This window comes from Pristiophorus japonicus, chromosome 9, assembly GCF_044704955.1.
Source record: "Pristiophorus japonicus isolate sPriJap1 chromosome 9, sPriJap1.hap1, whole genome shotgun sequence".
Classification (NCBI taxonomy): Eukaryota; Metazoa; Chordata; class Chondrichthyes; family Pristiophoridae; genus Pristiophorus; species Pristiophorus japonicus.
This window is the reverse complement of record NC_091985.1, coordinates 79223537-79247208: the sequence shown is the minus strand read 5'-3', so window position 1 is coordinate 79247208 and position 23672 is coordinate 79223537. Positions and strand designations below refer to the sequence as shown.

The 23672-nt window shown below is 47.3% G+C and overlaps 1 protein-coding gene across 1 annotated transcript in view; it reads right to left on the bottom strand.

Moving 5' to 3' along the window:
- Positions 1–22162, bottom strand: part of rd3 (retinal degeneration 3, GUCY2D regulator) — a 29602-nt gene extending 7440 nt beyond the window's left edge. The window contains exon 1 of the mRNA XM_070890974.1: positions 21867–22162. Coding sequence (XP_070747075.1) covers positions 21867–22162 — 296 coding nt within the window. The remainder of the gene's footprint in view (positions 1–21866) is intronic.
- Between the last annotated feature and the right edge of the window lie 1510 nt (positions 22163–23672).

Here is a 23672-nt window from a genome sequence, read left to right as displayed (position 1 = left end):
AAGAGAACAGAGATTGTTAAAATAGGGACCGTATTCTCCAACTTACTCTGCGCAATGCCACAGTAGATACTCTAGCAATATGTTAAAATTCCTATGACTGCATGCACTTCCTGTTGTCACTAAATTTGTTATCCTTTGTGACATTTGGGAACAACTGAAGTAGCACAAACATTTCATTACATTTAACGAGATATTCTGTGGCATTAATCAATTGAATCAAAGGATTACTATTTTATAATGATTGGGATATTAGCAGAATATGATGGAGAAAATTGGCTCAAATTTCCACAGGGCTAGAGACATCTTCCTGGCACAAGTCAGCTGGGAGTGCAGCGTCACCTCAAGAAAATTAGGCAGGACATGGCATGGGTACATCGGGTCTTAGCTCAGGCTGGAAATTTCTGACAGAGCTGGGCATGTGAAACCACCTTGGACCTTTACCTCAGAGGACATGAGGATAAGAACATGAGAACATAAGAAATAGGAGCAGGAGTAGACCATTTGGCCCCTCGAGCCTGCTCCGCCATTTAATATCATGGCCTGATCATGGACTCAGTTCCACTTCCCTGCCCACTCCCCATAACCCTGTATTCCCTTATCACTCAAAAATCTCCATTTCCGCCTTAAATATATTCAGTCACCCAGCCTCCTCAGCTCTCTACGATAGAGAATTCCACATATTTACAACCCTCTGAAGATGAAATTCCTCATCTCAGTTTTGAATGGGCGACCCCTTATTCTGAAACTGTGCTCCTGAGTTCTAGATTCCCCTATGAGTGGAAATATCCTCTATGCATCTATCTTGTTGAGCCCCCTCATTATCTCATATGTTTCAATAAGATCACCTCTCATTCTTCTGAACTCCAATGAGTATAGGCCCAACCTATCTTCATAAGTCAACCATCTCATCTCTGGAATCAACCTTCAATCTTCTCTGAACAGCCTCCAATGCATATCCCTCTTTAATTAAGGAGATGAAAACTACGCAGTACTATAGGTGTGGCCTCACCAATACCCTGTACAGTTGTAGCAGGACTTCTCTGCTTTTATACTCTATCCCCCTTGCAATAAAGGCCAACATTCCATTTGCCTTCCTGATTACTTGCTGTACCTGCATACAAACTTTTTGTGTTTCATGCACAAGGATTCTTAGGTCCCTCTGTACTGCAGCACTTTGTAATTTTTCTCCATTTAAATTATAATTTGCTTTTTTATTTTTTCTGCCAAAGTGGATTACCTCACACTTTCCCACATTATACTCCATCTGCCAAATTTTTGCCCACTTACTTAGCCTGTCTATATCACTTTGCAGATTTTTTGTGTCCTCTTCACACTTGCTTTCCCACCCATCTTTATATCATCAGCAAACTTGGCTATATTGCACTCGGTCCCTTCATCCAAGTCATTAATATAGATTGTAAATAGTTGAGGCCCCAGCACCGATGCCTGTGGCACCACCCCACTAGTTACCGTTTGCCAACCGGAAAATTACCCATTTATTCCAACTCTCTGTTTTCTGTTAGTTAGCCAATCCTCTATCCATGCAAATAGGTTACCCCCAACCCCATGAACCTTTATCTTTTATGTGGCACCTTATCGAATGTCTTCAGGAAATCCAAATACACCACATCCACTGGTTCCCCCCTATCCACCCTGCTCATTACATCCTCAAAGAACTCCAGCAAATTTGTCAAACATGATTTCCATTTGAGAGCCATGCTGACTCTGCTTGATTGAATTGTGCTTTTCCAAATGTCCTGCTACTGCTTCCTTAATAATGGACTGCAGCATTTTCCGAATGACCGATGTTAGGCGAACTGATCTATAGTTTCCTGCTTTTTGTATGCCTCCTTTTTTAAATAGGGGCATTACATTTGCGGTTTTCCAATCCCCTGAGAGCTTCACAGAATCCAGGGAATTTTTGTAGATTACAACCAAGGCATCCACTATCTCTGCAGCCATTTATTTTGAGACCCTAGGATACAGGCCATCAGGTCCAGGAGACCTGTCCACCTTTAATCCCACTATTTTATTGAGAACTACTTCATTAGTGATAGTGATAGTTTTAAATTCCTCCCTCCCTATAGTCCCTTGATTATACATTATTGGGATGTTTTTAGTATCTGCTACTGATACAAAATATTTGTTTAAAGCCTCTGCCTTTCCCTGTTTCTCATTATTAATTCCCCAGTCTCATTTTCTAAGGGGCCAACATTTACCTTAGCCACTCTTTTCCTTTTTATCTACCTGTAGAAACTCTTACTATCTGTTTCTTGTTAGTTTACTTTCATAATCTATCTTCCCTCTCGTCACTATTTTTTTAGTTGTTCTCTGCTGGTTTTTAAAAGTTTCTCAATTCTCTGTCCTCCCACTAATCTTGGCACTTTGTCTGCCATTGTTTTCAATTTGATACCATCCTTTATTTCCTTAGTTAGCCATGGATGGTTATCCCTTCTCTTAAAGTCTTTCCTTCTCATTGGAATATATTTTTGTTGAGAGATATGAAATATCTCCTTTAATGTCTGCCACTGCTCATCCCATACTTTAATTTATTTTCCCAGTCCACTTTAGCCAAATCTGCCTCCATATCTTTGTAGTCTCCTTTATTTAAGCTTAGTTTAACTGGTTTAAACTGGTTTGAGATCCAACTTTCTCACCCTCCGACTGAATTTGAAATTCAACCATGCTATGATCACTCTTTCCTAGAGGATCCTTTACTAGGAGATCATTTATTAATCCTGTCTCATTACACAGTACCGGATCTAAGATAGCCTGCTCCCTGGTTGGTTCCGCAATGTACTGCTCAAGGAAACTATCTCAGATACACTCTGTGAACTCTTCCTCAAGGCTACCTTGGCCAATTTGATTTGTCCAAATCAATATGAAAGTTAAAATCGCCCATGATTATTGCCGTTCCTTTTTTACAAGCCTCCATTATTTCTTGATTTATATTCCATCCAACAGTGTAGCTACTGTTAGGGGGCCTATAGACTATGCCCACCAGCGACTTTTTCTCCTTATTATTCCTGTTCTCCACCCAAACTGATTCTACATCTTGATCCTCTAAGCCAATATCATTTCTCAATACCGCACTGATCTCATCCTTTATTAACAGAGCTACCTCACCTCCTTTTCCTTTCTGTCTATCCTTCCGAATTGTCAAATACCCCATAATATTTAGTTCCCAGCCTTGAGCATCTTGCAACCACGTCTCTGTAATGACTATCAGATCATACCCATTTGTATCTATTTGTGCCGTCAACTCATCTATTTTGTTACGAATGCTGCGTGCACTCAGATAAAGAGCTTTTTAATTAATTTTTTGTACTATTTTTCCCTGCTTTGACCCCACTTTTAGATACATATGTTTATACATTCTGTCCCTTTCTTTCACACTCTGGTTATCATTTCCCCCAGTGCTACCCTGTTCTATTGCCCTCTCCATGCTCTTTGACATTAAATTCCTGCTCACCTGAACCCTCCCCACCCCACCCCCCACTAATTAGTTTAAAGCCCTATCTACAGTCCTAGTTATTCGATTCGCCAGGACCCTAGTCCCAGCATGGTTCGTGGAGCCCGTCCCAACGGAACAGCTCCCTCTTACCCCAGTACAGGTGCCAGTGCCCCATGAACCAAAACCTATTTCTCCCACACAAGTCTTTGAGCCATGTGTTTTAACTCTCTGATCTTATTTACCCTATGCAAATTTGCTCGTGGCTCAGGTAGTAATCCAGAGATTATTAGCTTTGTGGCCCTGTTTTTTAATTTGGCCCCTAGCTGCTCATAATCCCTCAGCAGGACCTCTTTGTTTGTCGTACCTATGTCGTTGGTACCCACGTGGACCACGACAACTGGATCTTCTCCCCACCCCTGCATTCCAAGTTCCTCTCCAGCCCTGAGAATTCACATGCCTAAGCCTTCCTCAGCCACAGGCTCCCTGCCACCCAGCAACCTGAACACCAGGCATACAGGTTTACTAATGAGTGGAAGTGAGCCTACTGTGATCGCTAGGCTGATTTCTTGGCCTGGAAGACCTCAGAAATATTTCAAAGGCCTGCTGAGATTAGCTCTCCTAACAAGGGGGCCGATCCACCTGTCTCCACCTGGAGGCACCCCTGTCGAAGCCACATCTCCAGCGACCCTTCTCTGCTGGAGGCTCAAGATGCACCCACATTGAAGCAGGCACCTGCTGCTCCCATTTAAATAAAGTGATCCCACCCTGACCCGAGATATTCTGGTGCAATCAGAAGTGGAGGTTCTAAGCATCTACATCTTCCTAGCATCATCATCATCATAGGCAGTCCCTCGAAATCGAAGAAGACTTGCTTCCACTTCAAAAGTGAGGTCTTAGGTGACTAAACAGTCCAATACGGGAATTACAGTCTCTGTCACAGGTGGGACAGACAGTCGTTGAAGGAAATGGTGGGTGGGGAGTCTGGTTTGCCGCACGTTCCTTACGCTGCCTGCGCTTAGATTCTGCATGTTCGCGGCAACGAGACTCAAGGTGCTCAGCGCCCTCCCGGATGCTCTTCCTCCACTTTGGGCAGTCTTTGGCCAGGGACTCCCAGGTGTCAGTGGGGGTGTTGCATTTTATCAAGGAGGCTTTGAGGCTGTCCTTGAAACGTTTCCTCTGCCCACCTGGGGCTCGCTTGCCGTGTAGGAGTTCCAAGTAGGGCACTTGCTTTGGGAGTCTTGTGTCAGGCATGCGAACAATGTGACCTGCCCAACGGAGCTGGTCAAGTGTGCTCGATGCTGGGGATGTTGGCTTGATTGAGGACACTAACATTAGTGCATCTGTCCTCCCAGGGGATTTTCAGGATCTTGCGGAGACATCCAGTGATTTGAGGTGTCTACTGTTTATGCTCCATGTCTCTGAGCCATACAGGAGGGTGGGTATCACTGCAGCCCTATAGACCATGAGCTTAGTGCCAGATTTGAGGACAACGTGGACCACTTTCCATTCCTTGGGAGCCTATTATCAGCAAGGGCAGACATCGATGATGAAGTTCAACATCGCCTCCAGTGCGCCAGTGCAGCCTTCGGCCGCCTGAGAAAGAGAGTTTTCGAAGATCAGACCCTTTAATTTCCTAGCATGGAGAGCCACAGGGACCTCTCTGACACAACAGTGGACTGCAAACTGTGAGATTTTGCTGATGTCACTTACTGCAATCTTGAAGGAGCCTGTTGCATAAAATCTGAGCTCCATGGCGACCTTGCAATGCTGTCCTGCCCTGGTTTGAGACTCAAGTTGTGTCTACAGCAGGTGACATAGCTCAGTGACAACCTCCTAAAACACTAAAGACATTGCTTACCCGAGAAGTTGAGGTGGGCAACATGCTCCCTGAGCACTAGTTGCGAATATGGCTTCCTACACAGTGCACTCCTCTTGCCTCTTCTCCCAGCTGCTCCTGCTCTATCCTGTCTGACTTGCTGCTCCCCTTCACCCTCCAGGCACAAAGGCAGCCCTACCACAGTAAAACTGTTTTATAAAGGCACCCAAAATCTTGCTGTCAGCAATCAGAATTAAGTTTCCACAGTCAGAAAACGGGCCAAAAAACACCAAGAAGTTAACCAGCACTCACAAATGACAAACCAGCAACAAACCTGTCTGTAGAGGATGAGCCCTTGAAATAGCACTGCTGAATGGCCTTTCCTGCCAGTTAGTGGGTGAGTTTAACACATGGCAAGACAGGCACATGGGACAGCACAATATTACAAAAGGGTCCTGCAACAAACGTAGGACCCTTAGTTAAACATTTAATCATACATCTGCCATGCACCTCAGATGGCTGTGGAGCAGTCCGATCTAATATGATGCTTGCCGTACATCAGACGCGTAATGACACACCCCACTTGTCATATTGGATGCTGACGTGCCTGTTTTGCGCCTGAAAAATGGGCATGGTGCAATTGAATTTCTAGGCTACTGTGCTTATATGGTTTAATGTTCCTGTCATAAAACAGTGTATCCTCTGTGAATAGCACCATGAAAGATCTGGCAGTACTTATTTTAAGTATACACTTAATCATAAATGCTTTGGTAAAACAATTGCTTCTGGTTCCAAAGATAGAGTTGTTGAAGAGAAGTGTCTATATTAATAGGTAGAACAATTAATCTATTGTCATTGGTGTAGCTCCTATGGCAACACACATTCCGTTTCACCCTGCTGAATACAAAATGAAGCATGGTTGAATGAGACAGGTTCCAAAACAATCAATCTTGTGTCTTCTTATGAAAGTGCAATTCAATAGTTCTGATAATGTAGATACATCAGGTAAGCTGTTTGCACCAAACAAGTGGTAAATTCAAGCTTTTACATTTGTTACTTTTTGCGTTAGTCATTCAAATGTTTTGATTCTTCGGAGAGGGCAATACCGCTCAGGATAAGGAATGTGGTTTGTCTGTGTCATGAATGTACTTTTGGGATCACTAGCCACTAGATGGCATCACTGTTGGAGGCTATTGGGCTGCACGCACGTGTGTGCAGCCCAAGTATAAAAGGCCAGCCATTTTGTTTATTAGTCACTTTGGGTCTTAATAAAGCAGAGTCATATCTCTTGGAATTAAACAGTACTCAATCTAAGTTATTGCATACACAACATTTGGCGACGAGGCAACAAGAACCTTTGCATGCAAAAATGGGCACAATTGGATTGTTGGAGCGATTTGTGGAAGGAGAAGATTGGGCAGACTTTGTAAGCTATTTGAGCCAGTCCTTTGTGGCCAATAAAATGGAGGAGGTCGGCGACACAGATTGGCGCTGGGCGGTGTTCCTCACGGTTTGCGGTCCAAAAATTTATAGTCTGATAAAGAATCTACTCCTGCCTGTGAGTCCAACAGAGAAGACGTATGAAGAATTGTGTACACTGGTACAGGACCACCTTCAGCCAGACGAAGGCATCATCATCTCGAGATACAGATTTTCCACGCACATTCGCTCAGGTGGCCAAAATGCAGCGGAATTCGTTGCCGATCTGAGATGTCTAGCGGGACCATGTAAGTTCAGGGCTGTGTTGGCAGAAATGCTGCGGGACTTCTTTGTAATCGGCATCAACCACAAGGTGATCCTGCGTAAACTACTGGCAGTGGAGACGTTGGACTTGAACAGGGCCATCACGATTGCTCAGTCATGCATGACGAAGGATAGAAGTCTAAAGCAGATATCAGTGAAAAATCGAAACTCGGCAAGTACTGTAAATATGATTGATTCGGCGTTCGGCAGAGCAGCACATGGCAGGGTCTGCCCGACTGCGTAGGTGAAACCTGTGGCTGCCCAAAATCCGCCAGCGGGAATGCATCCGATTTCTCAGAGTTGGCATTGTGGGGGAAATCACCGGCACCAACAGTGCCGATTTAAGCAATATAGTTGCAAAGGCTGTCTGAGAGTGGGGCATCTCCAGCGCAAGTGTCCGCAGATGAGCAAGCGTGCTGCGACACACCGCGTGGAGGATGATGGTCAGACTAGCGCAGATCCGGATACGCAATCCGAGATACCAGAGGAGGAAGTGTATGGATTGTACTTGTTCCTAACTAAAAGCAAACCGATAATGATCAACGTGAAATTTAATGGGGTGCCGATATCGACGGAACTGGACACGGGGGCGAGTCAATCGATAATGAGCCAGAGGGCATTTGACAAGCTGTGGGATACTAAGGCTGTGAGGCCCAGGCTGAGTCCAGTTAATGCCAAGTTGCGCACGTACACCAAAGAACTCATAATGGTGATTGGCAGTGCCACAATTAAAGTGTCATATGACGGTGCGGTTCATGAGTTACCGCTATACATTGTACCAGGCAATGGCCCAACGCTGGTCGGCAGGAACTGGCTTGAAAAAAATCAGATGCGATTGGAATGACATCGAGGCATTGCCGTCGGAGAAAGATACATCTTCCCAAGTACTGAGGAAGTTCCCCTTGCTGTGCAAACAAGGCATCGGCAACTTCATGGGAGCCAAGGTGCAGATCCACGTAGACTCGGATGCAAGACCCGTCCATCATCAAGCATGGGCAGTTCCGTATATGATGAGGGAGAAGGTTGAAATTAAACTGGACAGACTCCAGCATGAAGGGATCATATCGCCGGTTGAATTTAATGAATGGGCCAGCCCCATTGTTCCTGTGCTGAAAAGTGATGGCAGAGTCAGAATCTGTGGAGGCTACAAGGCTACAATCAACAGGGTATCAAAACAGGATCACTACCCATTACCAAAGGCTGATGATTTGTTTGCAACACTAGCTGGGGAGAAGTCGTTCACCAAACTGGACTTAACGTCGGCCGACATGACACAGGAGCTGATCGAGACGTCGAAGAGACTTACGTGCATTAACACGCATAAAGGACTGTTTATTTATCACAGGTGCCCTTTTGGAATTCGCTCGGCTGCAGCAATATTTCAGAGGAACATGGACATGGAGAGTCTACTGAAGTCCGTTCCCAGAACCGTCATATTCCAAGATGACATCCTGATCACAGGTCGTGACTGCGAGTAACATCTGAACAACCTGGAAGAGGTTCTACATCATCTGGACAAAGTGGGACTCAGACTGAAACGCTCGAAGTGTATCTTCATGGTACCAAAGATCAAATTCCTGGGGAGGAAACTTGCTGCTGATGGCATCAGGCCCACGGACATGAAAACCCCCAAGGCCATCAAGAATGTACCTGTAAAGTCCTATCCCTGCAGTACAGACTCACACGAGGCACATACTGAAGTCAAGGTAACTCAGGACCTGCACCTTTATTACACAGCTCTCGAATGCCACACTTGCCTGACACCTGTTTTTATATACCTGTCTGGGACAGGTATCCAGTGTCTCCTGCAAGTGCACCCCTGGTGGTAAGGTAAGCTAGTGGTTACAGGTCATCTGTAGTTACAGTCATGTATAGCACGGTAAGAAACAGTTATGTATAGTAGTGTGAGATACATGACATCACCCTCCCCCAAGGTCTTATTGCTTTATAGGTTCAGTCTCTCAGTTGGTCTACGCTCTCGTATGGAGTGTCTTAGTTGTGGTTCAGTTGTTTGCCTTGGTGCCTGTTTTTCTTTCGGTTTGATTGCTGGTATCTCTTCTGGCCTGTCTGTTTCGTTCAGTATGATTGTTGGTGTCTCGCCTGGGCTGCCTGTTGGGATTGCCCTTTCCTCAGGTTGTTCCCTCTGTCTGTCCACCAGGTGTGGTATGAGTTCCACATTGTAGTCTGCTTCTGGTTCAGCAGTGTTGTTGGTAAATCTACTTTTGACTTGATCTACATGTCTCCGGCAGGTTTGGCCATTGTCCATTTGTACCACCAGTAGCCTGTTTCCTTCCTTGCCTGTTACTGTCCCTGCAAGCCATTTGGGACCCCTGCCATAGTTTAGCACAAACACTTTGTCCCCTATCTCATTCCACCTCCCCCTCGAATTTCAGTCATGGTACTCAGTTAGCTTACAGTGCTTTGCCTCAACAATTTCATGCAGGTCTGGGAGGATTAATGAGAGCCTTGTTTTTAAGGTCCGTTTCATCAATAGTTGCACGGGAGGAACTCCAGTCAATGAATGCGGACGAGATCTGTTTGCCAGCAGCAGTCGCGACAGGCAGCCCTGCAGCATGGGACCTTGGATTTTGAACATGCATTGTTTAATGATTTGCACTGCTCGCTCCACCTGGCCGTTGGAGGCCGGCTTGAGCGGTGCCCTCCTAACGTGATTTATGCCGTGGTTACTCATAAAATCTTGGAATTCTGCGCTGGTGAAGCACGGACCATTATCACTGACCAATATGTCAGGAATGCCGTGCATTGCAAACATGGTTCCAAGGCTCTCCACAGCGGTGGAGGTAGTGCTCGAGTTTAAAATGGTGCATTCGATCCACTTTGAAAATGCATCTACAACTACGAGGAACATTTTGCCCATGAATGGGCCCGAATACTCTACGTGCACCCGCGACCACGGTTTGGTGGGCCAGGGCCAGGGGCTCAGGGGGGCCTCCCTGGGGGCATTACTGAGTTGGGCACAAATGGTGCACCGTCAGACGCAGAGCTCTAAGTCCACGTCAATGCCACGCCACCAGACGTGGGATCTGGCTATGGCCTTCATGAGAACGATCCCTGGGTGCTTGCGGTGGAGCTCCCCGACAAATGCCTCTCTGCCTCGCAGAGGCATGAATACTCGGCTGCCCCACATCAGGAAGTCTGCTTGTAGTGACAGCTCATATATGCGCCTATGGAAAGGTTTGATCTCCTCGGGGCAGGCATCGCGAGCCTCTGCCCAGTCACCAGTTAAGACATATCTTTTTACTAGGGATAACGTGGGGTCACTGGTCGTCCAGGCTCTGATTTGGCGAGCCGTCATGGACGAATCTGTGGACTCAAAGGCATTGATTGCCATGACTATCTCACAGTCCTGTTCATCAGACCCTTCCGTGGTCACCAGGGGTAGCCTGCTAAGCGCGTCGGCACAGTTGTCTGTGCCTGGTCTGTGCCTTATGGTGTAATCATAAGAGGCCAGCATGAGTGCCCACCGTTAAATGCGCGCCGAGGCGTTGGCGTTTATTGCCTTACTCTCGGATAGTAGGGACGTGAGGGTCTTGTGGTCGGTTTCTAATGCGAACTTGGCCCCGAAAAGGTATTGCTGCATCTTTTGACACCGTACACGCACGCGAGCGCCTCCTTCTCCACCATTCCGTACCCGCGCAGCACCCGCGAAAGTGACCTGGAGGCATAAGCTTTGGGTTGTAATTTGCCCGCACTATTGGCATGTTGTAAAATGCACCCGACCCCATACGCTGACGCATCACATGTAAGAACTAATTTTTTACCTGGATCAAAGAAAGCCAAAACACTGTTGGAACACAGAAGGTTGCGTGCCTTATTGAAGGCGCGTTTTTGGGCGTCCCCCCAAAACCAATCGCACCCCTTTCTGAGTAGCACGTGGAGAGGCGCCAGCAATGTGCTTAAGTTCTGCATAAAGTTCCCAAAGTAATTGAGTAGCCCGAGAAAGGCGCGCAGTTCTGAGACATTCCGGGGCCTGGGTGCCAGGCAAATTGCTTCGGTTTTGGACTGTGTTGGGCGGATTCCATCAGCGACAATCCTTCTGCCCAAAAATTCAACCTCAGGCGCGAAAAACAGGCACTTGGATTTCTTAACTCTTAGGCCTACCTGATCCAACCACTTTAGTACTTCCTCCAAATTACGGAGATGGGAGTCGGTGTCCCTGCCCATGATAAGTATGTCGTCTTGAAATACAACCATCCCCGGGATGGACTTGAGCAGACTCTCCATGTTGCGGTGGAATATAGCAGCTGCTGACCTGATGCCAAATGGGCATCGATTGTACATGAAAAGGCCTCGATGTGTGTTGATGGTGGTGAGTAGCTTAGACTCGTCGGTCAGTTCTTGCGTCATATACGCAAATGTGAGATCTAGTTTTGAGAAAAGTTTTCCTCCGGCCAATGTGGCAAATAAATCCTCCGCTCTGGGCAGCAGGTATTGGTCCTGTAGGGAGACTTTGTTTATGGTAGATTTGTAGTCCCCACAGATTCGTACGTATCCATCAGGCTTCATGACTACGATGATGGGACTTGCCCAGTCGCTAAATTCCATGGGTGAGATAATGTCTTCCCGCAGAAGCCTGTCCAGTTCATGTTCAATCTTTTCCCTCATCACATAGGGCACAGCTCTAGCCTTGTGATGGACCAGTCTAGCATTCTGTGTGATGTAGATTTTGACTTTAGCCCCTTTGAAGGTGCCCACATCTGGCTGAAAGAGATGTTCAAATTGACTAAGAACTGTTGAGCAGGAGGTCCATTCCTCTGACGATATGGCATGAACATCATCCCATTTCCAGTTTAGTTTTGCCAGCCAGCTTCTCCCCAGTAGTGCTGGGAGATCTCCGGGGACAATCCACAGGGGAAGTCGGTTCACTGTCCCTTTGTGAGTGGCTGAGAGCATGGCGCTGCGAAGGACTGGAACGATTTCTTTGGTATAGGTCCTTAGTTTGGTGTCGACCCTTGTGAGCTTTGGTCTGTCTCTTTTGTGCAGCCACAGCTGTTCAAATTGTTGAGCGCCCATGAGAGATTCACTCGCTCCCGTATCCAGCTCCATGTTGACGGGTATCCCGATAAGTAGGACCCTCATCATTATTGGAGGCGTCTTGTTGTAAGAGCAGTGGCCATTAATCATGTTGACCCGCTGTACCTCGGTGTCCAGGGTACTGCCCCCCCATCTTCTGGTCCGCTTTCCGACCTTTCCAATTCGTATACCAGCCGAGCTGCCATTTTTGTGCACATGCAGACCAGATGCCCTGTATAGTTGCAGTTTCTGCAAACAGCATGCTGAAATCGACACCCCCTTGATGAGTACCTTCCCCCACATCTCCAGCACAAACCGCTTCCATTGTTTCCAAAGGATGAGCTGTGTCTGGCTGATCTCTCTTGAGCTTCTCTCAGTTTGTAGTTGATTGCACACATTGTGGGTTGATGAGGTGTGAACGGCCGTTCATGTGGCCCTTTATGGCTTCTTGCGCCACTGCCTGCTGTTAAAGGCCTGCTCTCCTGCCTTTGTCTGTGTGCGGGGGTAGCGGCTTGTTTTACGCTGTGAACCTCTTGTTCCGATGTTTCGTTAGTTGTCGTACCCGCAGTGTAGATCAACCTCGTTTCTTCTTCTCCTGCCAAGAATGTCTGTGCAACCAGTGCTGCTGCCACTAGGGTCAAGTTCTGGGTCTCTATGAGCTTTTGGAATATGCCTGCGTGGCCTAGTCCTTCAATAAAAAAGTCTCTCAGTACTTCTCTTCTTAGTTCATCGGAGAACTCACATAAGCTAGCCAACCTCCGAAGTGCCGCCACAAAGTCGGGTATGCTCTGGCCCACACAGCATTTACAGTTGTAGAACCTGTGTCTGGCCATGTGTAGGCTGCTCGTTGGCTTCAGGTGGTCTCTTACCAGTGTGCTCAACTCTTCAAACGACTTGCTTGCTGGTTTCTCGGGTGCCAGCAGGTCCTTCATTAAGGCGTATGTTTTTGAGCCACAACTGGTCAAGAGATGGGCTCTTCTCTTGTCTGCCTTATCGTCGCCTAACCAGTCTTTGGTTACGAAGCTTTGCTGGAGCCTTTCTATAAAGTCCTCCCAATTATCTCCAGCATTGTATTTTTCATCTGAGCCGTTGGTTGCCATTCTGTGGATTCTGTAATCCCGTAACTCGTCGCCACTGTAAAGTCCTGTCCCTGCAGTACAGACTCACATGAGGCACATGCTGAAGTCAAGGTCACTCAGGACCTGCACCTTTATTACACAGCTCTGGAATGCCACACTTGCCTGAGACCTGTCCTTATATACCTGTCTGCTGCAAGTGCACCCCTGGTGGTAAGGTAAGCTAGTGGTTACAGGTCATCTTTAGTTACAGTCATGAATAGCATGGTAAGATACAATTATGTGCCGTAGTGTGAGATACATGACAGTAACCAAGCCGCAGAATGTGATGGAGTTGCGTTCGTTCCTGGATCTACTCAACTACTTCGGTAACTTCCTACCTAAATTGAGCACCTTATTAGAACCGCACATGTTGCTAAGAAAAGGCAACAGCTGTGTGTGGGGTGTGTCTCAAGACAGAGCTTTTGAGAAAGCCACTAATCTGCTTTGCTCTAACAAGCTGCTGGTACATTATGACCCATGTAAACGTTTAGTATTGGCCTGTGATGCTTCGTCATATGGAATTGGTTGCGTACTCCAACAAACTAATGATTCGGGTAAACTTCAACCAGTCGCTTATGCTTCAAAAAGTTTGTCTAAAGCGGAAAGAGCCTACAACTTGGTAGAGAAAGAAGCACTAACCTGTGTGTATGGGGTTAAATAGATGCATCAGTATGGTCTTCGGTTTGAACTGGAGACAGATCATAAGCCGTTCATTTCACTGTTCTCTGAAAACAAAGCTATCAATACCAATGCTTCATCCCGCATCCAGAGGTGGGCGCTGATATTATCCACTTATGATTATGTCATTCGCCATAGGCCCAGCACTGAGAATTGTACCAATGCTTTGAGCCATCTGCTGTTGCCCACACCGGAGGTGGAAATGCCTCAACCGGCGGACCTATTCTTAGTTATGGATGCTTTTGTGAGTGAAGGAACACCTGTCACGGCTCAACTAGTTAAGACCTGGACCAGCCCGGACCCGATTTTATCGGTGGTGAAGAGTTGCATCCTCAAAGGTGATTCGTTTGCCATACCCAAGCAAATGTACGAGGAGACGAAACCTTACATTCGTCGCAAAGATGAACTATCTATTCAGTCGGATTGTATACTGGGGGCAATCGTGTTGTTATGCCCAAGAAAGGGAGAGAGAAATTTGTATATGAGCTACATAGCACGCATCCCGGCATTGTAATGATGAATGCCATCGCCAGGTCTCATGTATGGTGGCCGGGAATTGACTCTGAGCAGGAATCACATGTGCATCAGTGCAACACTTGCATGCAGCTCAGCAAAGCACCAGCAGAATCGTCGTTGAGTCTGTGGTCATGGCCATCCAAACCATGGTCCAGGATCCACATAGACTTTGCAGGTTCCTTCCTGGAGAAGATGTTTTTAACTGTGGTGGATGCATATTCGAAGTGTATAGAGTGTATAATCATGTCATCCAACACATCCAAAGCTACCATTGAGAATCTCAGTGTCATCTTCGCGACCCATGGTCTGCCTGACATCGTTGTTAGCGACAATGGATCGTGCTTCACCAGTCAGGAGTTTCAAGAGTTCAAGAAACTCAATGGTATCAAACATGTAAGGTCAGCACCATTCAAACCTGCATCCAATGGGCAAGCAGAACATGCTGTCCAAATCATAAAACAGAGTATGAAGCGAGTAACCCAAGGGTCACTGCAGACCCGCCTGTCATGCATACTGCTGAATTACAGGACAAGACCACACACGCTTACCGGGGTTTCGCCTGCTGAATTAATGATGAAGAGAGGTCGTAAGACCAAGCTATCTCTTGTACACTCTGACTTGAATAATCATGTTGAATATAGAAGACAAAGTCAACAAGGGTATCACGATCGCCCAGCTATGTCACACGATATTTCTGTAAATGATCCTGTATATGTTCTGAATTATGGTCAGGGTCCCAAGTGGATCACTGATACTGTCATGGCCAAGGAGAGCAACAGTCAAGCTCAAAAATGGGCAAACATGCAGGAAACATATGGATGAGACAAAGTTGCGGCACACAGACGAACCGGAACAGTCGGAGGAAGAGACAATCGACAACCAATCAACCTACCCCCAATCATCAGAGGATTCAGTGGTCATCAGTAAATTGGGACTTTCAATCACTGACATATTCAATGAAAATGGACTTTCACTCCCTGACATGGACATTGCTACTCCCACCAAGTCAGCCACCCAGCCACCAGTCACAACAGACTCTGAACACTCACCCAAGGCTGGAGTTAAACTGAGATGGTCACCCCGGGAGTGTAAAACACCAGACCGTCTCAATTTGTAAAAGACTGTGTTAATATCTCAGAGGGGGCTATTGTCATGTATGTACTTTTGGGATCACTAGCCACTAGATGGCGTCACTGTTGGAGGCCACTGCGCTGCAAGCACATGTGTGCAGCCCAAGTATAAAAGGCCAGCCATTTTGTATATTATTCACTTTGAGCCTTAATAAAGCAACGCAAAGGTCATACCTCTTGGAGTTAAACAGTACTCAGTCTAACAGTTATTGCATACACAACAGACACGGGGAGTGGGGGGGAGAGAGAGAGAGTGAGACACGGGAGGGGGGCGAGGAGGGAGAGAGAGAGAGACGGAAGGGTGAGAGACACATGGTGGGAGAGAGAGAGAGAGAGAGAGAAGGGGGATGGGGAGAGGGAGAGAAACGGGGATGGAGGGCAAAAGATGTCATGTATCTTACATTATTATATATAACTGTATCCTAACATGCTATACATGACTGTATTAAGATATGACCTGTAACCACCAGCATACCTTACCACCAGGGGTGCACTTGCAAGAGACAGGTCTATAAGGACAGGTCTCAGGCAAGTGCAGCATTCCAGAGCTGTGAAAAAAAGGTGCAGGTCCAGAGTGACCTTGACTTCACTACATGTCTTATGTGAATCTGTACTGATGGGGACAGGACTTTACAGTGGCGACGGGTTACGTGATTACAGAATCCACAGAATGGCGAACAACGGATCAGATGAAAAGTACAATGCGGGAGACAATTGGGAGGACTTTATAGAAAGGCTCCAGCAAAGCTTTGTAACCAAAGACTGGTTAGGCGACGATAAGGCAGACAAGAGAAGAGCCCATCTCTTGACCAGCTGTGGCTCGAAAACATACGCTTTAATGAAGGATCTGTTGGCACCCGAGAAACCAGCAAGCAAGTCGTTTGAAGAATTGAGCACACTGGTAAGAGACCACCTGAAGCCAGCGAGCAGCCTACACATGGCCAGACACAGGTTCTACAACTACAGATGCTTTGTGGGCCAGAGCATACCCGACTTCGTGGCGGAACTTTGGAGGTTGGCTAGTTTATGTGAGTTCTCCGATGAACTGAGGAGAGAAATGCTGAGAGACTTTTTCATTGAAGGAATAGGCCACGCAGGCATATTTTGAAAGCTCATAGAGACCAAGAACCTGTTCTTAGAGGCAGCAGCACTGGTTGCACAGACATTCTTGGTAGGGGAAGAAGAAAAGAGGTTGATTTACAATGCAGGTACGACAACTAACGAAATATCGGAAGAAGAAGTTCACAGCACTAAACAAGCTGCTACTCCCACACACAGACAAAACCGGGAGAACAGGTTCTCGACAGCAGGCAGAAGTCATCAAGGGCCACAGGAATGGCCGTTCACATCTCATCAACCCACAATGCGAGCAATCAACTACAAACTGAGAGAAACTCAAGAGAGATCAGCCAGACGCAGCTCATTCTTTGGGAATTCTTTGAACAATGGAACAGGTCTGTGCTGGAGGTGTGGGAGTGGGCACTCGTCAAAGGGATGTAAATTTCAGCAGGCTGTTTGCAGAAATTATGAATATACAGGTCATTTGGCCTGCATGTGCAAAAAAACGGCAGCTCGGCTGGTATACGAATCAGATGGGTCGGAAACCGGACCAGAAGATGGCGGGACACCGGTGTACAGCGGGTCAACACGATCAATGGCCACTGCTCCTACAACAGGATGCCTCCTATAATGATGAGGGTCCTACTCAACGGGACATCTGTCAACATGGAGCTGGATACGGGAGCGAGTCAATCTCTCATGGGCGCTCAACAATTTGAACAACTGTGGCCGCATAAAAAAGACAGACCAAAACTCACAAGGGTCGACACCACACTAAGGACCTATACCAAAGAAATCGTACCAATCCTTGGCAGAGCCATGCTCTCTGTCACACATAAAGGGACAGTGAACCGACTTCCCCCGTGGATTGTCCCCGGAGACCCCCCCAGCACTGCTGGGGAGAAGCTGGCTGGCAAAACTAAACTGGAAATGAGATGATGTCCATGCCATGTCATTAGAGGAACGGACCTCCTGCTCAACAATTATAAAGCAATTTGAACATCTCTTTCAGCCAGGTGTGGGCACTTTCAAAAGGGCTAAAGTCAAAATCTACATCACACAGGATGCTAAACCGGTCCATCACAAGGCTACAGTTGTACCCTATGTGATGAGGGAAAAGACTGAACACGAACTAGACAGGCTTCTGCGGGAAGGCATTATATCACCTGTGGAATTTAGCGACTGGGCAAGTCCCATCGTCCCAGTCGTGAAGCCTGATGGATCCATACGAATCTGTGGGGACTACAAATCTACCATAAACAGAGTCTCCCTACAGGACCAGTACCCGCTGCCCAGAGCGGAGGACTTATTTGCCACATTGGCTGGAGGTAAACTTATGGATGGAATCCGCCCAACAGAGTCCAAAACAGAAGCAATTCGCCAGGCATCCAGGCCCCGGAATGTCTCAGAACTGCGCGCCTTTCTCGGGCTACTCAATTACTTTGGGAACTTTATGCAGAACTTAAGCACGCTGCTGGAGCCTCTCCACGTGCTATTCAGGAAGGGGTGCGATTGGTTTTGGGGGGACGCCCAGGAACGCGCCTTCAATAAGGCACGCAACCTTCTGTGTTCCAACAGTGTTTTGACTTTCTTTGACCCAGGTAAAAAGCTAGTTCTCACATGCGATGCGTCAGCGTATGGGGTTGGGTGCATTTTGCAATATGTCAACAGTGCGGGCAAATTACAATCCATAACTTATGCCTCCAGGTCACTTTCGCGGGCGGAGCACGGGTACGGAATGGTTGAGAAGGAGGTGCTCGCGTGCGTGTATGGTGTCAAAATGATGCACCAATACCTTTCGGGGCCAAGTTCTCGTTAGAAACCGACCACAAGCCCCTCACGTCCCTCCTATCTGAGAGCAAGGCAATAAACGCCAACGCCTCGGCGTGAATTCAACGGTGGGCACTCATGCTGGCATCCTACGACTACACAATAAGGTACAGACCAGGCACAGACAACAGAGCCGACGCGCTTAGCAGGCTACCCCTGGCGACCACGGAAGGGTCTGACGAACAGGACTGTGAGATAGTCATGGCAATCAATGCCTTTGAGTCCACAGGTTTGCCCATGACGGTTCGCCAAATCAGAGCCTGGACGGCCAGCGACCCCACGTTATCCTTCGTAAAAAGATGTGTCCTAACCGGTAACTGGGCAGAGGCTCGCGATGCCTGCCCCGAGGAATTAAAACCCTTTCATAGGAGCATGCATGAGCTATCACTGCAAGCAGACTGCCTGATGTGGGGCAGCCGAGTAGTCATGCCTCTGTGAGGCAGAGAGGCATTTGTCCGGGAGCCCCACCGCGAGCACCCGGGGATCGTTCTCATGAAGGTCATAGCCAGATCCCACGTCTGGTGGCCTGGTAGTGACGCGGACTTGGAGCTCTGTGTCCGAAGGTGCACCATTTGTGCCCAACTCAGCAATGCCCCTAGGGAGGCTCCACTGAGCCCCTGGCCCTGGCCTACCAAACCGTGGTCGCGGGTGCACGTAGACTATGCGGGCCCATTCATGGGCAAAATGTTCCTCGTGGTTGTAGATTTCAAAGTGGAACGAATGCATCATTTTAAACTCGAGCACAACCTCCACCACTGTGGAGAGCCTCGCAACCATGTTTGCAACGCACAGAATTCCTGACACATTGGTCAGTGACAATGGTCCGTGCTTCACCAGCGCAGAATTCCAAGACTTTATAATTGACCACGGCATAAATCACGTCAAGACAGCACCGTTCAAGCCGGCCTCCAACGACCAGGCGGAGAGAGCAGTGCAAAACATTTAACAAGGAGTGCTTAAAATCCAAGGTCCCACGCTGCAGGGTCGCCTGTCGCGACTGCTGCTGGCATACAGATCTCGTCCGCACTCACTGACTGGGATCCCCCTCGCGCAACTGTTGATGAAAAGGACATTAAAAATAAGGTCTCATTAATCCTCCCAGACATGCACGAAATCATTGAGGCAAAGCGCCGTAAGCTGACTGAGTACCATGACAGAAATTCGAGGGGGGAGATGGAATGAGATAGGGGACAAAGTGTTTGTACTAACCTATGGCAGGGGTCCCAAATGGCTTGCAGGGTCAGTAACGGGCAAGGAAGGAAACAGGCTACTGGTAGTACAAATGGACAATGGCAAAACCTGCCGGAGGCATGTAGACCAAATCAAAAGCAGATTTACCAACAACACTGCGGAACCAGAGGCAGACTACAATGTGGAACTCGCACCACACCTGGTGGACAGACAGAGGGAACAACCTGAGGAAAGGGCAATCCCAACAGACAGCCCAGGCGAGTCAACAACAATCATACCAATCGAAAGAGACAGCCCAGGCGAGATACCAGCAACCTCACCCAAAGAAAAACAGACACCAAGGCAAACAACTGAACCACAACTCAGACGCTCCACGCGAGAGCATAGACCACCTGAGAGACTGAACCTATAAAGACAATAAAACCTTGGGGGAGGGTGATGTCATGTATCTTACATTATTATATATAACTGTATCCTAACATGCTATACATGACTGTAATAAGATATGACCTGTAACCACCAGCATACCTTACCACCAGGGGTGCACTTGCAAGAGACAGGTATATAAGGACAGGTCTCAGGCAAGTGCAGCATTCCAGAGCTGTGAAATAAAGGTGTAGGTCCAGAGTGACCTTGACTTCACTACATGCCTCGTGTGAATCTGTACTGAGGGGACAGGACTTTACAAAAGAGAGAGAGAGAGTCATGGGGCCGAGAGAGAGACACGGAGCGGGGGGCGTTGGGGGAGAGAGAGAGAAACACGGGGGGAGAGAGAGACACAGGGGTGTGTGCGAGAGTGAGAGAGAGTGACACCCTGTATGGGGTCCCCTGAAGGTCGTCAGATGTTTTTTTTAATGCTTTTTATTTTTAGGTGTGCGACCCTCCGTGGGCCCAACTCCATCCTCGGCAGCACTTGGGCGGCAAGCTCATTTACCGCCGAGAATGAGAGCTCCCGCCGGCTCCCAGACAGATTGGTGGCGTACGTCGCTGCTTTGCCGCCCGCCGACCTTCGAGGTACCTTGCTGATGAAAACCCCGCCCAAAGACCCATCAGGGACCTCACACTCACCCTTATTCTACTGCAATCATACCAAACAACAACACACATGACTTTTAGCCAATGTTCATGTAAAGTTTCTGTTAATGTGGTGTCAAACATTGAAATCTTTATTTTGCATTGGACAGATTTGTGTGCACCTTTGGAAGTGGCTTAGTGAGTTGCAGTGGCTGGTGAGACATAATTGTACCCCTGCAATGGTGATGAGTATGAAAGGAATGGCTTGGGCATTGTAGGGATGCTTTATGATGTTGGTGTGGGGTAGTGCCAACCTGGCGCATCATGTGGAAGCCAGGGTGTACAGCATCAAGTGAACTAAATCTGGCCATGGTGAGGCCATCGCTGGCCTCTCGGGCAGCAATATGGTCGGGTGCTGATGCCCTGTGTCCTATGCAGCATTAGTTGATTGTGGAGAAGGTTGACGTTGTTGTTGCTGCTGCTGGTGTGCTTGGTACTGCTTGTGATGCTGGAGTTGTAGCTGATCGTGGTGGGATTCTTAGGAGCAAGGTGAGAGAGTTTCAAGGGCACCCATGCTGATGGAATACACGGCAGGTGAAGTAGAGATGACAGAAGCGATCTGTCAAGGGTGGAAGAGATAATGAGGTCAGACTAGATGGCGACTTGTGTAAAGACTTGAAGCATTCTGAATCTGTAGTGCAAATGCAGTTTAGAGAAGCTACTGGTTAAAGGAACATTTCTCAATCAGCTGAAAGCTTTGACTTAACATTTGAAGCTGTCGACTCATCAGCTGATTCAATGGTGAGTGACCTCCCACCTCAGCTTCACAGACGAGGTCTAGGCACAGAGGGAAACTGGTGGGCAACCTGTCAAATTCAAAAACTGGGGAAAAAACATTGTTAAGTGGCTTATAAACAAGCTACTAATGATTTCAGTTGCCTCCCCCGCTGCTACATGTCGGATCTGCTCAGCGCTGACAGACACGACATGTGATAAAGGCGTGTGGAGGTGGGTTCACAGTGAGGTTCCGACCCGCTGGTGGAAAGAAACACTTCCCACCTGACCCACCACTGATCACGCCTGCTGACCCCCCCTCCGCCCCCGCAAAATCCAGCTGATTGAGTGTCAGACAGTATATTCTTTCCAGGGAGCCGCGATGATTCTAATGCTATCCCTTTATTAAAGGCCACTTAATCACTTTAGTTTGTGCAAATGTGAGGTTGATAGTTAGAAAAATCCAGCCCATTTGCGTAGAAATTAATATTGAATTGCTGCGACATTACCTATGTATCACTGGTCCACATGACGAAGGGTGGATTTTGGAACATGCTTCTTCAAGTTCTAGCCTCTCTCCTGGGGATACTTCATAGCTGTGCTTGGGATGACTGATCAGCCAGTTGTAGTCCACGCCTGTTTTTATCTTCCTGTACTCATCCTCTTGCTCCCTCTGCATCTTCTCAGCTTCTTTCATCTGCCAGCTGAATTCCATCATAAGGGTCTCAATTACCATATCTGTGGGGTTTCTCTGGGAGTACCTGTAATAAGGCTCACTCCATTTAAACCAGGAAGCTATTGACATTGTTCTCTGCTGATGCAGTTGTCTGAAAGTAGATTAAGAAAGATTTAGTGATCTAAACAATTCTCTCTTAAAGACACACTAGAATTCTTTACCTTTTCCAGCTCAGCCACTGAGAACAACTGCGATAAACAAACGTTCAGTGTCTGTTCTTGAATTTGAACTGCTGGTTGAAGTAGTGGAAGAGGTACTCTTTTATCTGAATGCATACCCTCTCTTAAGACTTCTTAACTTTATTGAGTTCTTTGACGAAGTAACGGAGAAGGTGGATGAGGGTAGTGTGGTTGATGTGTATATGGGTTTTCCAAAGGCGTTTGATAAAGTATCACAACATAGACTTATTAGCAAAATTGAAGCCCATGGGTCAGTGGCCGCCTGGATACAAAACTGGCTAAGGGACAGAAAGCAGAGAATAGCAGGGAATGGTTGTTTTTCAGACTGGAGGGAAGTATACTGTGATGTTCCTCAGCGGTCAATGTTGGGATCAGTGCTCTTTTGATATAGATTCATGACCTGGACTTAGGTATGCAGCACATAATTTCAAAGTTTGCAGATGAAACAAAACTCCGAAATGTAATAAATAGTGAGGAGATAGTAACAGACTCCAGAAGGACATAGACAGACTGGTAAAATGGGCAGACAGATGGTGGGGGGGGATTTTTGGGGGGGTCAGCAGGGGCGTTCGGTAGTAGTTCGGGAAAGTGGAGTTGGATAAGTAAGTACCTGAAATAAATAAATTTGCAGAGCTATGGGGAAAGGGCGGGGGAGTGGGACTAGCTGCGGTGATCTTGCAGAGAGCCAGCATTAGCTCGACAGGCCAAATGGCCTTCTTCCGTGCTGTAACCATTCTATGATTCTATGAAACAATGCCCAAGCCATTCCTTTCACATGCATCTCCATTGTGGGGGGTACCGTTATGTCTCACCATTCATTGCAACTCACTTCCAAGTCACTTCCAAAGGTGAACACAGATCTGTCCAAGAAAGCAAAGTGTTCAAAATAAAGGTATCAATGTTTGATATCACATTAACAGAAACTTTACATGAACATTGGCTAAAACACCCAGGTGCTTACACTTGCGTGTTGTTAGTTCATATGATTGGACTAGGATGTGGGTGAGTATGAGGATTGGCTAGTAAAATGGGGAAGTGATAATGTAGATAGAGAGGGATGGGTGGAGGTACAATGTAAGTTGGTGTGAGTAAGGATAGGCAGGAGTGGGGTAGGGAAGGCAGAGTGATGGGCATGTGATGAGTGGCACAGCAGGATGAGGTTGAGTGTGGCTTTGCAGTAATGTTTCATGATCTACTGAGGTCATTGAAAGGTTTGTGCCACTGCAGCCTGGTCCTCCTGATGACATTGCTGCTTGTGTCCTCCTGTACAATGTGCAACCATTGTTGGTCTCTTCCGACCATTGGAAGGGAAGAGGATCTCCCTGTATGCTGTGATTCCCTCCATAAGCATATGGAGGGAGTCATGGAAGAGCCTGGGTGCAGCCGTGCACCTCTGTGCC